The 12,418-nt window shown below is 41.9% G+C and overlaps 1 protein-coding gene across 3 annotated transcripts in view; it reads right to left on the bottom strand.

Moving 5' to 3' along the window:
* The window catches only part of tet2 (tet methylcytosine dioxygenase 2), a 35,949-nt gene that overhangs the window by 4,842 nt on the left and 18,689 nt on the right, over positions 1–12,418 (bottom strand). For all 3 annotated transcript variants that reach the window (XM_028598466.1, XM_028598476.1, XM_028598478.1), the window contains 8 exons: positions 3,310–6,273; positions 3,135–3,225; positions 2,084–2,177; positions 1,767–1,975; positions 1,337–1,487; positions 1,168–1,257; positions 774–911; positions 226–574 (listed from right to left, as the gene is read on the bottom strand). In XM_028598466.1, the coding sequence (XP_028454267.1) occupies positions 226–574; positions 774–911; positions 1,168–1,257; positions 1,337–1,487; positions 1,767–1,975; positions 2,084–2,177; positions 3,135–3,225; positions 3,310–6,229 (4,042 nt within the window). In that variant the 5' untranslated portion in view covers positions 6,230–6,273. The remainder of the gene's footprint in view (positions 1–225; positions 575–773; positions 912–1,167; positions 1,258–1,336; positions 1,488–1,766; positions 1,976–2,083; positions 2,178–3,134; positions 3,226–3,309; positions 6,274–12,418) is intronic.

Genomic DNA, 12,418 nt, shown 5'->3' with positions numbered 1-12,418 from the left:
CACTGAAATTTATCAACACAAACATAACCAGCCTATGTGCAAACAGAAATGATGTACGTGTTTCACTCAAGGTGAATTTGGATACACGTGTGGCTGCCACGTGTGAACACACGTATTTAGAGCTGTCCACTTGTGATCAGATCACCCAGGACAGATTTTAAAACCAGGTGGAAACTCACTATAAGAAACAATTTATTAAATGTGTCAGAATAAATGTTACCCTACCTGCCATAGGAGTGCTCGGAGCGGTATTCTCATAAGTGCCAGCTTTTGACTTAGCCAGGAGGGCCTTCTCTGCCCTTTCATTGTCCAGCATGGCATTCTTGTTGGCGGCTGCCTTCTTAGCATCTAGCTTTTTTTGCCGGCAAGACTTGGCGGGCTCTGCAAGCATGCGCACCTGACGACGGAAGGCACTGAGGACTTGGATGGCGCCTGTCTTGATTTTCTCCTGCTGACCCTCCTCACTGCCAAATTCATCAGTGTTGGAAGCCTTATAAAGAGGCAGTACATGGAGCTGCTCATCCTCTGGTATCTTTGCAATATCTCGGTTATCCTCACTTGTTAATGTGCACACCTGGAAAAACAGGATGAGTTCAATACTTTTTGTTGGGGATGTCACATTAAATAAGAAATCTACTTTTGTTATTCCCATATCTGTTTTAAAGCCACACTTCGAAGGGATGTAGCTCAATGTGCAGTGTCTCTATATCTATTTCATTCTCAAACAAATGCAACATACTTGGAAAGATAAACGTTTCCCAGTTTTTGCTTACCACAGTGCTGCCTCCCTGCATGTTGTGGAGGTCTCTGTGAGCGTGGGCACAGAAGTCCAGACAGGCAGTGACTCCAGAGAAGGGACGCCCCTCCTTGAGCCCCAGGCGACAATCTGTTGCTCTGTGTTCATGTTCTACCTGTGTCCAGGAACAGCAGGAGGTCCATTATCATGTAGATATTTTGAGAAAAACCCATGCACAGTGTACTATTTTTGGTAATGTGTGCAAGTTGCATCACTCACATGTATACATGTGACTTAAAACCATGCTAGGCTTAGATTTGATCTGAAAATCAATTATACCTTTGAGAAACTGGACTTTTAAAAAAATTTGTATTATACATTTTTGATAATAAATTAAATCAAATATAAATAAAGTGTCTAAATATACACACCTGGTTTCCATAAGCGTCAGGTGCCAATGTTTTATACAAGGGACCCAATAAGGTTGCTAGATTTTGAAAGTTGTGCTCCAGTTTTTCTTCCTGAAAGACAGAAAATAGCAGAAAATATTTAGTACCTTACTTAGTATATTATAATAATGTTACCATGGTGCATGTATACCTCTTTCATATCATCTCCTAGTAGTCTGAATTTTCTTGGGATTTTGCTCCGGGCAAACTTGCAGCCGTTGTAGTACATGCTCCAGGAGCAGCCAAAGGAGAAAGAGGCTCCACAATTGTCAGAATTTAACCCTTGGCATGCACAGGTCCTCCTAAAGAGGGAGGACAAATAAACTAGGATTCAGTATTAATTAATACAGGTACAATTCAGTACAAGACAACATTGATGATAGAGGATCAAATTGGGAACTGGTACCCTTTTAATTGATGCAAACAATAAACCGCTCAACTCAACAAAAGCTTTTACTACATTTTCCCTCCCAAAAATATTTTAACTAAGAACCAAACATTCCTCTTCTGCGTTTGGTTAAAAAAAAAAAAATACTGTGGCCCACTTGGCCAGACTTAAGTTCTGTAGTGCTGTCACTTACTCCTCATTGATAGCACATCGTCTCTGGGTGAGGGCTCCATGCTTTGTTAGAGTTTCACGTAGCTCACTGTAGAGTTGGTCAGCCAAGCTGGGCAGGATGCCCTCCCAGACCAGGATTACTACAATGATGCAGGCGGTCTCACATTTGTGACCAGTGCGTTCGCGCACCAACACCAGTAGCTTTTCTTCCACGCTGGATCGACGAATCACCTTAAAAGTGACAGGTATACAATTTGTGGAAATGCAGATATTTGAGGCATACACCAGGCCAGCTGATTTGCTTGCTTCTCAAATTAAATATACAAAAATGGTTCTTACCCATTTAGCTATGGGGCACCCTTGTGTACTTTTTCCTTCCTTGCCGGTGTATATTACTTTCTCAATCCTGATGGCGCGACCAATCAGACCAGACCTTCAATGCAGAATCGAGGCATTAAAGTAAGTAAAAGAGTACACAGTGGTTATTTAAAACACAGTCTATGTTTACAGTCATTTTTCAAAAGGTCAAATTTATGCTTGGAAGAGTGCAAAAACGCTGTGTGTTTGTAACCGAGTGGGAGCCATGCAACTGAAGCTCTTGAACAGGGCCCACATATCTCCCTCTCAACGCCATAAATTCAACTCTAATTCATCTCCACTGTACCCCAATTATAAAATAGAAACTGGTAGTCTTACGCATTGTTTGTGGTATTGTCGAAAAGTGCAGCGGTTCTGGCAGGTCATTGGGCAGGAAATCAATAAGATACTATCTACTAAAAAAAATATAATAATCCCTTATGTCTGTTACTTGGCATATCTGATTTGTCCATTACTGATAAATTTAAAAGAAAACTTCATCAAACACTTGCTTTCTGTGCCAGGAAGTGTATTCTCTTAAATTGGATAACAGATAAAGTTCCATCCAAGGTTCAATGGCAAAGGGTGGCTCTTGAATATGTTGCTTTGGACGACATGATGTGTAAACTACACAGCAAAGATGATGTGTTTCGTAAAACATGGGAACCCTTTTTGTTATATGTTGGTTTAAATATTTCTACCATTCTTGCAAGAGGGTTTGTATCAAAGCAGAGAACGCTCTGCCTTGTAAATGACGTCCCAGCATTTAATTAACATGTTTTTATCTCTGTGTACCGGTCTTTGACTATATTAACGTATTATGCACGGCAATGTAAACTTGGTTTATTTTACTTGATTATTTTATTGGTATAGGATGACTCCTGAATCTCTCGCCTGTATAAATTCAAATTTAAATGTACGTGTGAGCCAAATGTATGTTTATGTTGTATGTAGGTCATGTTTGTTTCTGTCATATTTGAACATTTTATAAACATATATGAAAGAAAAAAAAAAAGGTCAAATTTGTGGTTACCTTTTCTCCATCCTCTCCCGTATACCTGCAACAGTCGGCGCTGACCCCAAGTGAGTGTAGTATGGGCCTTCATCCTTCTCACTGATTTGTTCTAAATATCATAAAGGAACCTACATTAATATTTACACACCAACTGATGATCAACCATGTTTCAGAACCAAAACTTGAGACTCACCAACACAGTGGCAGGATGCAATGTCATATTGTGTTTTCATGGGTGTGTCCAGTAGATTCTTTATAGGGGTATCCAATAGCTTCATAGGAGAGTCCATAAAGTTTTGTAGGAGGTGTTCCTTCTTAGGGGTGGAATCAGGTGGGTTTTTTTTAGCTACATCGGCTGGGGTAGCTGCTGATGATTCCACTCCACATAGGTCAGTGTTGGTTGACAGAATTGTGACCGGCCCAGAAGATTCCACCTTGACTTTATTTAAAGGATTGACGACAAGGGATTTCTTCTCAAACACAGGTGAAAGCTGGTACTGCCTCAGGCTTTGTTCCATGGAGGCCAAGATGTTTCCCTGCCCCTGCCTTCGCTCGCACAAGGATGGTTGATTCTCCTGCTTGACGTGCACTCCACCTATGCCTGCCTCTGGCATCTGGAACTGCTGCTCCTGCTGCTGCTGTGAACAAGGCAGCTCAAATCTGGGTCCATTTTCCATTTTCACAGCTCTCAGGCCATGTTTGGGGTCACTAGTGCTCTGAAGGGGATGAGGAGGCCCCTGGCGCTCTTTCCTTTGTAACAGGTGCATACGCAGGGCTGCATGGGGACCCACAGGTGGCGGAGGTAGTCGAGGTCCTCTTTGGAACTGAGTGCATGATGTCTTCAGCTGCTGTTCAGCCTCATGATACATCTGTGATACCTGTTGGTTTAACGCGGCTTGTGGTAAGTGAGGTTGTGAGTGTGTAGAGGTCTGGGAGAAGTCTGCATGGTTGGGCTGGTGACTGTGGTTGTTAGGCCGCTGTGGTTGAAATTGCTTGAGGTTACTGCTGCCTGAGTTTGGTGGAAACTGCCTATGAAGTTGTTGAAGCTGTTGCATCTCTGTTGTGTTATTGTAACTGAATGTTGCATGGTCACTGTGCTGGGTGTGTTGTTTGTTGGATTGAGCAGAATTGTTAGTAAGAGGCTGATTGGGTTGAAGCTGCTGCTGACTTGGCTGACTGCGAGGTCTGTAATCAGGAGACTTGAGTTGCTGCCCCTCAAATTGCGGTGGGTGGGACAGTGGACGTTGAAGATGACAGTGCTCTTGTTGCTGCTGTTGCTGTGATGGTAAAAACCCAGGAGACAGTATATCCTGCAGGTCAGGGTCTTCACATAAGTGCTCTGTCTGCATGTGGGTGTGGTAGCGGCTGTCTGCCTGCTGATCTTGGTGGAAATTATGCTGCTCAGGCATTTTCTGGGGTAGAGGCTGCCGCATTTGAGGTGCTTTCAAATTTGACTGCCACTCAGGGGCAGTATTGTGCTGGGCTGGAGCACAGTGTGTTTGGGCTGGGAGACAGTCCTGCTGTTGCTGCTGGAAGCTGTTAGACCCCTGGCTGCTATCTGTGAAACCTGCCTGTTTCTGGAATCTTTGCGCTGGATTTGGCTCCAACATCTGGCAGTGAACCTGGGGGTTAGCTGCCTGCTGCTCTGACTGCGGCTTAGCAGGGAAGCCCCTCCACATGTCCTGCTCTTGTGCCTGGGATGACGGGCCACTCGCTGGTTGCTGCTGGGAATGTGAAGAATTCAGCTCTACCCAGCCTCTTTGGTGGGAAGTCGAACCTGGCAAGTTGGCTCTCTGCTGAGATGTGTTCTCCATCCTGTTTTCTAACCCATGACGTGGCTGCTGGGGACTGGGCCCCATGGGTCTCGTACTGTCAGCTCCATCTGAGTTGCCAGCGTTTTGTTTAAAGGTCTGGGGTTGAAGACCATACTGGTGGCCCCTGTCAGTGCTATGGCGCTGATGCTGACCAGACCTGGTTTCTTCATTTTGTATCCCAGAGTTGGGAAAGGGTCCATATCCACCTGTCTTTGCTGCCTGTAGAGGAGCATTGCGCTCCAGAAAAGAGTTCTGGTTAAACTCTTGGTTGGCCTTCGCATATATATCTTGAGGATTTGTGTCCTCTGGATAGCACCGTGGCCCATTTTGATGTTGTTGTGATCTATTGGCAGTATTTGTAGGTGAGATCATGCCAGGCAGCTGACCTACTGTCAGCTCCTGACCAGAGTAAGATGGCGGCCGCTGCTGATGCTGTTGCTGCTGGTGGTCTGCTTTAAAATTGTTTGAGTATCCATTCACAACATAGTTGACGGAGTTATAATTGTTGCCTCCTTCAACATTGCCCAATGCCCCAGGCTGCTGTTGCTGTGAGTCGGGCATCTGACCTGAATTGGGCAATCCTGAGGTTAAAGAGGGGGGTTGAGCACCTTCACTGGACAGCGTATTTGCCAGTGAACCATTAACAGCATCTAGCTGTGGCCCAGATGTTTGTGGTGTGATTAACACTTGCTCAGGATAATACTGAGACAAGGTTTTCTCTAAAAGATCACCTGGAGTGCTTTCTATGGTTGAGGGGGGTGATACAGCACCGTTTGGAATCACAACTTGTTTATTCCTTGGTAGACAGAAAATATCTCCATTAGAACAATTACAGTTCCTCTTGTCTAACTTAATCTCTGTCTGTGGGGTATTGCATTCAAAGTCTGTTGCCTTTGTCATCTCAGGAAAGCTATCCACCAAACTGGAGCTCATGTCATCATTTCTTTTAATCTCAGAATCTACTTTAAATTTCTTGGGCTGATGGACCAGTAAGGACTGCTCAACGAGTGCATGCTTTAACTCCCCATTTATCAATTCTCCATTCATCACGTAGGATCCCTGATCAAACAGCCCATGTACTGAAGCAGGACTGTTGCTGTTCTCCCTGTGCCTCTTCATGGAGTTGACAACTGCGCTGGGCTTGAAATGGTTCCAGTTTGTATCCCCAGTGATCTGCAGAGAATCTCCCTCTGAAGACTGGCCTCCATTCTGGAGTTTGTGAGAGATGTTGCGAGATGTGCCAAATTGTGCTAATATCAGACTTTCTTCTGTCTCATGTCTGGTCTGTTCTGTTTCCATCTGGCCTGCTCAGAGTCCATCCACAGGGCTGCCCTCTGTCCGTCCTGCAGGGCAGCAAGAGAGAGAAATATTTGGTCACATCATTATTCAAGCAGAGGTATGTCTTCAAATACAATAATATGTACTATATAAAAGAAACAAAGATTATACAGGACCCGGCATTTCCCACAGGATTTTATTTTAACCCAGATGTGTGCAGGAACTTAACACGGTCAAATTATGATCTGCTGACAAACATCTAACTTCAGCACTCCTCAACTAGAGCAGAGATCTTCAACAGGGGGTCCGTGACCCCTAGGGGGTCCTCAGAGTAAGTCCAGGGGGGCCGCCAAATTATTTAAAACATTCTTTTTAAAGTTTCTTTTTGTGTCTGAAAATGTACATTAATAGGAATCCAATGTCAATAGCAAAGATAAATTGGCCTATTTGTGAAAGAAATATATATATATTTACATTGAAGATAAGCTAGCCACTATGGTAGCCTTACAGTTACGCTTAAAGATCCACTGTGCCTTCCACATGTGTTCTTAACATTAAAACATGATGTATAAATAATTTATTTTTTATTTATTTTCATCCATTCGGCCCAGTTTAATATGCAACTCAATTTTATACAGTATATGCAGTAGGGGGTCCCAACTCGGTCTCTCTTTCAGCTAAGGGTCCTTGACCTAAAAAAAGGTGAAGACCCCGGAACTAGAGGATTAGGTCTGAATATGGCCTTAGTGAATGGAAGGTCAGCAGTGTAATGTGTTTGCATTTGGCACCGGATGTGTGTCAGCTGGCAACACGATTCATGGAATTAGATCCACCCTGACCTCATTCCTCAATTTAACGTACACAGCTTAACAGAAGTTATCCTGAAGGTACACCATGTTTTGTGGTCACATTTTCCGTGCCCAGTATCAGGATTGCATGGCATTAAGAGTTTCCTTCTGAACACCCTTATCTCAAACTGAAAGCTGTGACTTCTTGTACATGTGAATAGTAAATTTAAAATCCCAGGCCAAATAGGCCAAATGATTGTCACCCATACAACTGTTATGCAGGTTAAAAAAAATGGGGCGATATTAGGAAGGTGCTGTGACTACATTGTTTTGAAACAAACCTTTTGGTTGCAAAAATGCCAATCAACCTGTTACAGTTTCCTTCCATAATGGAATATTTCTTAGACAAACATAGGGTGGAAAGAAGAGACGCTAGGAACATGCTTTAAATTAACAGAGGAAAGGAAAAACACAACTGTAGTCAACATGCCAACCAGCAGCTTCTTGCTTCTTTTCAGACATACCGACATCAGACAATAGCATGCTTGAATCCATTCTCTAGATCCTGACCTTATTCCAGTTCCCCGCCACTAACATAAGTGTTCTGTGAAGTAACTTAGGGTATAATATAGGGTAAAATGTTAGGACTTTTTTCTCAGAATTGGGTTTATTGGTTATAACATCAAAGGACAGAATATATTAAACCAAACGTAAGTCAACTGATTGAAGGTAGTAGGATACAAGATTAATGTCCCAGATGGTAGATGGGAGGAGGAGTTGGCTGCTCATCAGCTGTTCAGTCGCTGTATTCCTCACCCTGAACACATTGTAATGTCAAATATGCAAATACAACTCCGTTCTCAAGTTTGAGGCCTTTTGTTATCAGGGCTAAACTCTAGCATAGTGAGCTTTGTGCCATGAAGCTATAATGAGTACAGACTATAAACTCACCCCCACAAATGTTTCCCACACTAACTTAATCATCCTGATAAAGTTCTTTCTTTAATGTTTTTCAGCTCTCTAATTTAAGTAAATGTTATTTGTTGTTGGAGCTCCAAGGATAAATGTAAAAACCTCAAAATAAGAGTTTGGTAGCAACATATACGTGAATATTTCACATGGTAATCTAAATAGGTTGTGTCTGGTTTCAGCTGATCATTAAATGTAGTATTTTGGCCAAACTGTGAGAGGAGCTAACTTTTATTTATTTATTTGTATAACGTGTGATGTTCACTGTAGGTCTAGTAACAATTAATAAAGTAATAAAAGTAATGTATGGAAAATAAGATCTCTACAGAAGGTTAAGCAGCAAATGGAGCTTATGGTTTCATTGTTCCCTTCCCTGCACACTCTCTCTGCCTAAAGCATACAGATACCGGTGAATCCAGTAGAACATTGATTTGTGTCTGCCTCCCTCAATTATTAATGCATGTCACATCCACAGCATCTGCAAAACAATTGCAGTGCGCAGGCACAAAGAGCCGTAGTCTAATCCATCATAATTATAAGCAACTCTCCTGCAGATGCTAAAGGAATGGCCAGCTGATGAGCACCAAGAGGGGGCCCAGATTCAGTGTTAAAGTAAAAGAGTGTTGAGCATTAAATCTGTGAGGGAAACCGATTGTACTGATTAGATTCATGGTTGGCAGGGGGTGAAGGGAGTTAAGATATCCTTATACAGTATATTACAAAACCTAAGTTTGTCCTCAATGTCACTTTTAAATTTGCATCAAAGTATATAGTTACATGTATGTATTGCATACATTTTATTTACCTGATTTTGACTATCACTTGCTTAAAATAGAGAGACACACTTGCACTTATTTTTTGTTTCTGTTTAGCCTGTGGTAATCAATATACCACATGCAATATATGCAGCCACCTGTTTAAACAAGCCACACTTGTCCCTGAACGTCATATTCCTATATAGGTCAAAGGCAAGAAAAGATGCATTTTCCTGACTTTAATAGGTATCCTGAGGTTTTGTCTGCATGCACACAAGCATCCTATATCCACAACCACCCTCTTCTGAATGAACCCTCACAGAAATTTGGAAGACGTTTTAAATACAACAGACATATAAAGAAGCATTCTGTCGTACCTCAGATCATTTTCACACTACATGACTATTGTTAAAAAATGTAGGGACAGCTTAAAATATATGTTTTTGTGAATGGTTTGGCACAGCATGGGCGTCTAGTGTAAAATGTGTTCATCAAGGCAATTTAGATTTGTGTAAGTTAAAAAGACTTCCTGCTTTATGTTCTCTGACATTTAGGTCAGCGAAACACTCTGTATGTCCTAAAAAATAAGTAAATAATGTCCTTGGAGCTCTGATTGAAGCTAGGATCACAACTGCCAGCTGCTATGGCAAAGTTCAGAGGAATATGCTATACAACCTTTGAAAACATAATTGGATCCAGCTTTAGATTCCCACAAAACCCTACTATAGGCTCACTATAGGCACCATATGATGTTGTGGAGGAGGGGGGGGGACTGGGGTGGGGGGGCGGAGACCGAGGGGGGACTGGGGGTGTAGAAATAGCTAAATATTTGAGGTACTATGGCATGTTTCATTTGGCATGATCATGCTCCATCATTGGGCCTGATTATCACATCTGGAAGCAGTTACTGCTGCTTATGATTCTGCAAGCCTTCACACGACATGTTTTATCCAAAGCCTGATAACCTTTTTTGAAAAATGTTTGTATATGTACAGTATTCATTTCAGCCACAACATGCATGGCCCTTTAAAGAAAACCCATCTATTAATCATGTACATTGTTTCACATTGTCAGTGAAAGACTATAAACAAATGTCAGGTTCAGTGATGCTTTGTAATTCATGGGAAGGTCTAAAATAAAAGTGAATAAGATTTTACTGTACAGATGGGTGGTATGATAATATATTCAGCTACACATAGGAGTAGTATTTTATTTCAGATTGGGTCTTTCAACCAAAACTTATTTCAATTGCTTTTCAAAAAGTTGCCCATTTCATAAAGTCATTCAAGACTTGGATACTAAGATACTGTGCACTTACAGAGACAGTATTTATAATCAGGTTCCTCTATTTCCTTAAGCACAACGTCCAAACTGGTCACGTGGACCATGATTGAGGCAAAAAAAAAAAGTCACTCTGTTGCAATTGCGGCCCAGTCGAGCGTCTGGACCAAGACAACCTAAAGAGGAAACTGTCAGGCCGAGCTCTGCCCAGGCAGGCGAGCTGGTCGACATAATGATCTACTCTGTCAATCACCCCTCCAGGACATTAGCAGCCCTGCAGACCCCCAAAGTTAGCATGCTAAATCTCCCACTAACGAGCCAAGCTGTTACAAGGGTGTCTGGAAGCTCCCACCGTTGTCACAACAGAGAAGCCAGCTGCCTGTTAGCAGGTGGAAGAGGGAAGCAACACACCGAAAACAAAGACAGCTCTCAGGTCACTGGTTGAGGCAAAGAGCCTAAAAGAGCGAGTGAAGAGCTTGCATCCCAAAAAAAAAAAAAAAAAAAACCTGTCCTGCCTTGTCGTGAGCTTAATGAAAATATATGTTCGACATTACATAGAGAAGTTCAGAAAACTCAAGAAGAGCATGCAACCCCTCATTTAGACAAAACAAAGACAAAACTAGCTTTTTACACACAATATCACTTTAATAGATCTAGTTCAGATGAATGGTTAGAAGGATTACATGGAATTATATAGTAATGTCGGATTTAAAAATGCTCACAATGTTCCCTTCTTTAATGGCTTTAAGGGAATGATTTCTTTTCTTGTTGTCAGACTACAGACTGTCGTGTAAGAACTGGGCCAATGTAATTCAAATGTAAAATAGCATAAGACAATGTAACACTAATTCCACTAAAAGCAAGGATCCACAAATTGTGTGGGTAACTCATTAGTTATATCTAGACAGCACTGGAACCTACAGATGAAGAGTCTTGGGCAACAAGTTGCAGAACTAATCTCCCGTTTGCTGCTGTCAGACACAGACGGATGTAAAGTGCCACAGCGGGACACCATCACCAGCATTGTAATCAAAAGAGACACTGAGCCTCTTTACGATTATGTCAAAGTTATTAAAATTGAAATGTGTTATTTTGATAAATGAGCGCGAGAAAACCCTGTGAGAGTTGTGAAACGTGCTCGGCTCCGCTTGATGAATGGCAAATGGTCTTTGCATCCCGGAGGCATCTTTATTTAAACATTTAGATGTTCTTGTCTGTGGCAGATCTGCTGATTTTATTATGCGCTATCATCTTTGGTTTCTGTGTTGCTTCTTAGCATGAAATGAAGTAGATGAAATGACACAAGGTGATTATGATTGGTCACAGACTGAATTATGTGCAGAGTAGTGCAGACTTTACAAGGTAATGTATCAGTCTTGATTGCAATGTTGCAAATTCACCTAGAAAAATTAGTGACAATGATTAACACTGTCTCCATGCCAACAATTTACTTAATGATTATTTCACCCTGAGTTTGTAATTTAGGCTTAAATATTTACTAAAAATACAGCTGCACGGAGTTCTGTACAATCTATCATTAATGTATACAGAAGATAGCTTAATACACAAATTAGGAAATTAATACCTCTTTCTTTTTGCAATACACTCTGCACTCACTAAAGGAACATCAATTTAGGTCAGTTTGGTCTGGGAAAAAGGAGCTTAAAGAAGTAACCTAATGCTCCCACCTCTCTTAACTCTTTTATATACAAAGCATTGGATTCCTGAAAACGTAACAATGAGGTCAGTGGGTGAATACCATTTCCCGACACCATGTGACTATTCCTTTGTTTTGTCTGGCCCTTAGTGCAATTTGCAAATCAGTAACTAAGTCAAGAGGTGAAAACTGGCGCTAAGCTGCTTTCAGTGCAGCTCCATTCCTGCGGGACACACCGGGGTTTACAAAGGATCGAACGGAGCCAAGCAGCTTGTCACAGTTGGATACACCCACACTGACAACAACAAAAAAATCTTTGCAAGCCCAGAACAAAGCCAGAGATCCCAGCTGAGTGTGCGTGTGCCTGTTAGTGCACAAACATATAAACACATACACACACCAATTACACAATGTAAGTTCAACTTTGACAGCGCTTGCTTTAAGACATTTGGAGTTTTGGCTGCATCCTCTTGGACGTGATTCACAGGGAGATCTATTTTTGCTCCGGAAGTAGAGTGCTAAACCAAACCAGAAGCACAGCCTTGTAGTGGCTTTGGTGTGGATGCCTGTTGGAAGTTATAATGCTTTGATATATTTTAGTTTTTCCTTCTAGTAACTAATGTCCACCAGGGAAATGAGAACACTGTTTCAGTTTATGCTGTGACTCAACTTGCTTGGCTTGAACTGCATTCCAAACAAAGCTTTCTTTCCCTCCAGAAGTCAATTTCTTTGTCTGTATACACTGTTGTTTGGTTTTCCT

Source organism: Perca flavescens, chromosome 2 (genome assembly GCF_004354835.1).
Source record: "Perca flavescens isolate YP-PL-M2 chromosome 2, PFLA_1.0, whole genome shotgun sequence".
Taxonomy (NCBI): domain Eukaryota; kingdom Metazoa; phylum Chordata; class Actinopteri; order Perciformes; family Percidae; genus Perca; species Perca flavescens.
This window is presented reverse-complemented; position numbering and strand designations above follow the sequence as displayed.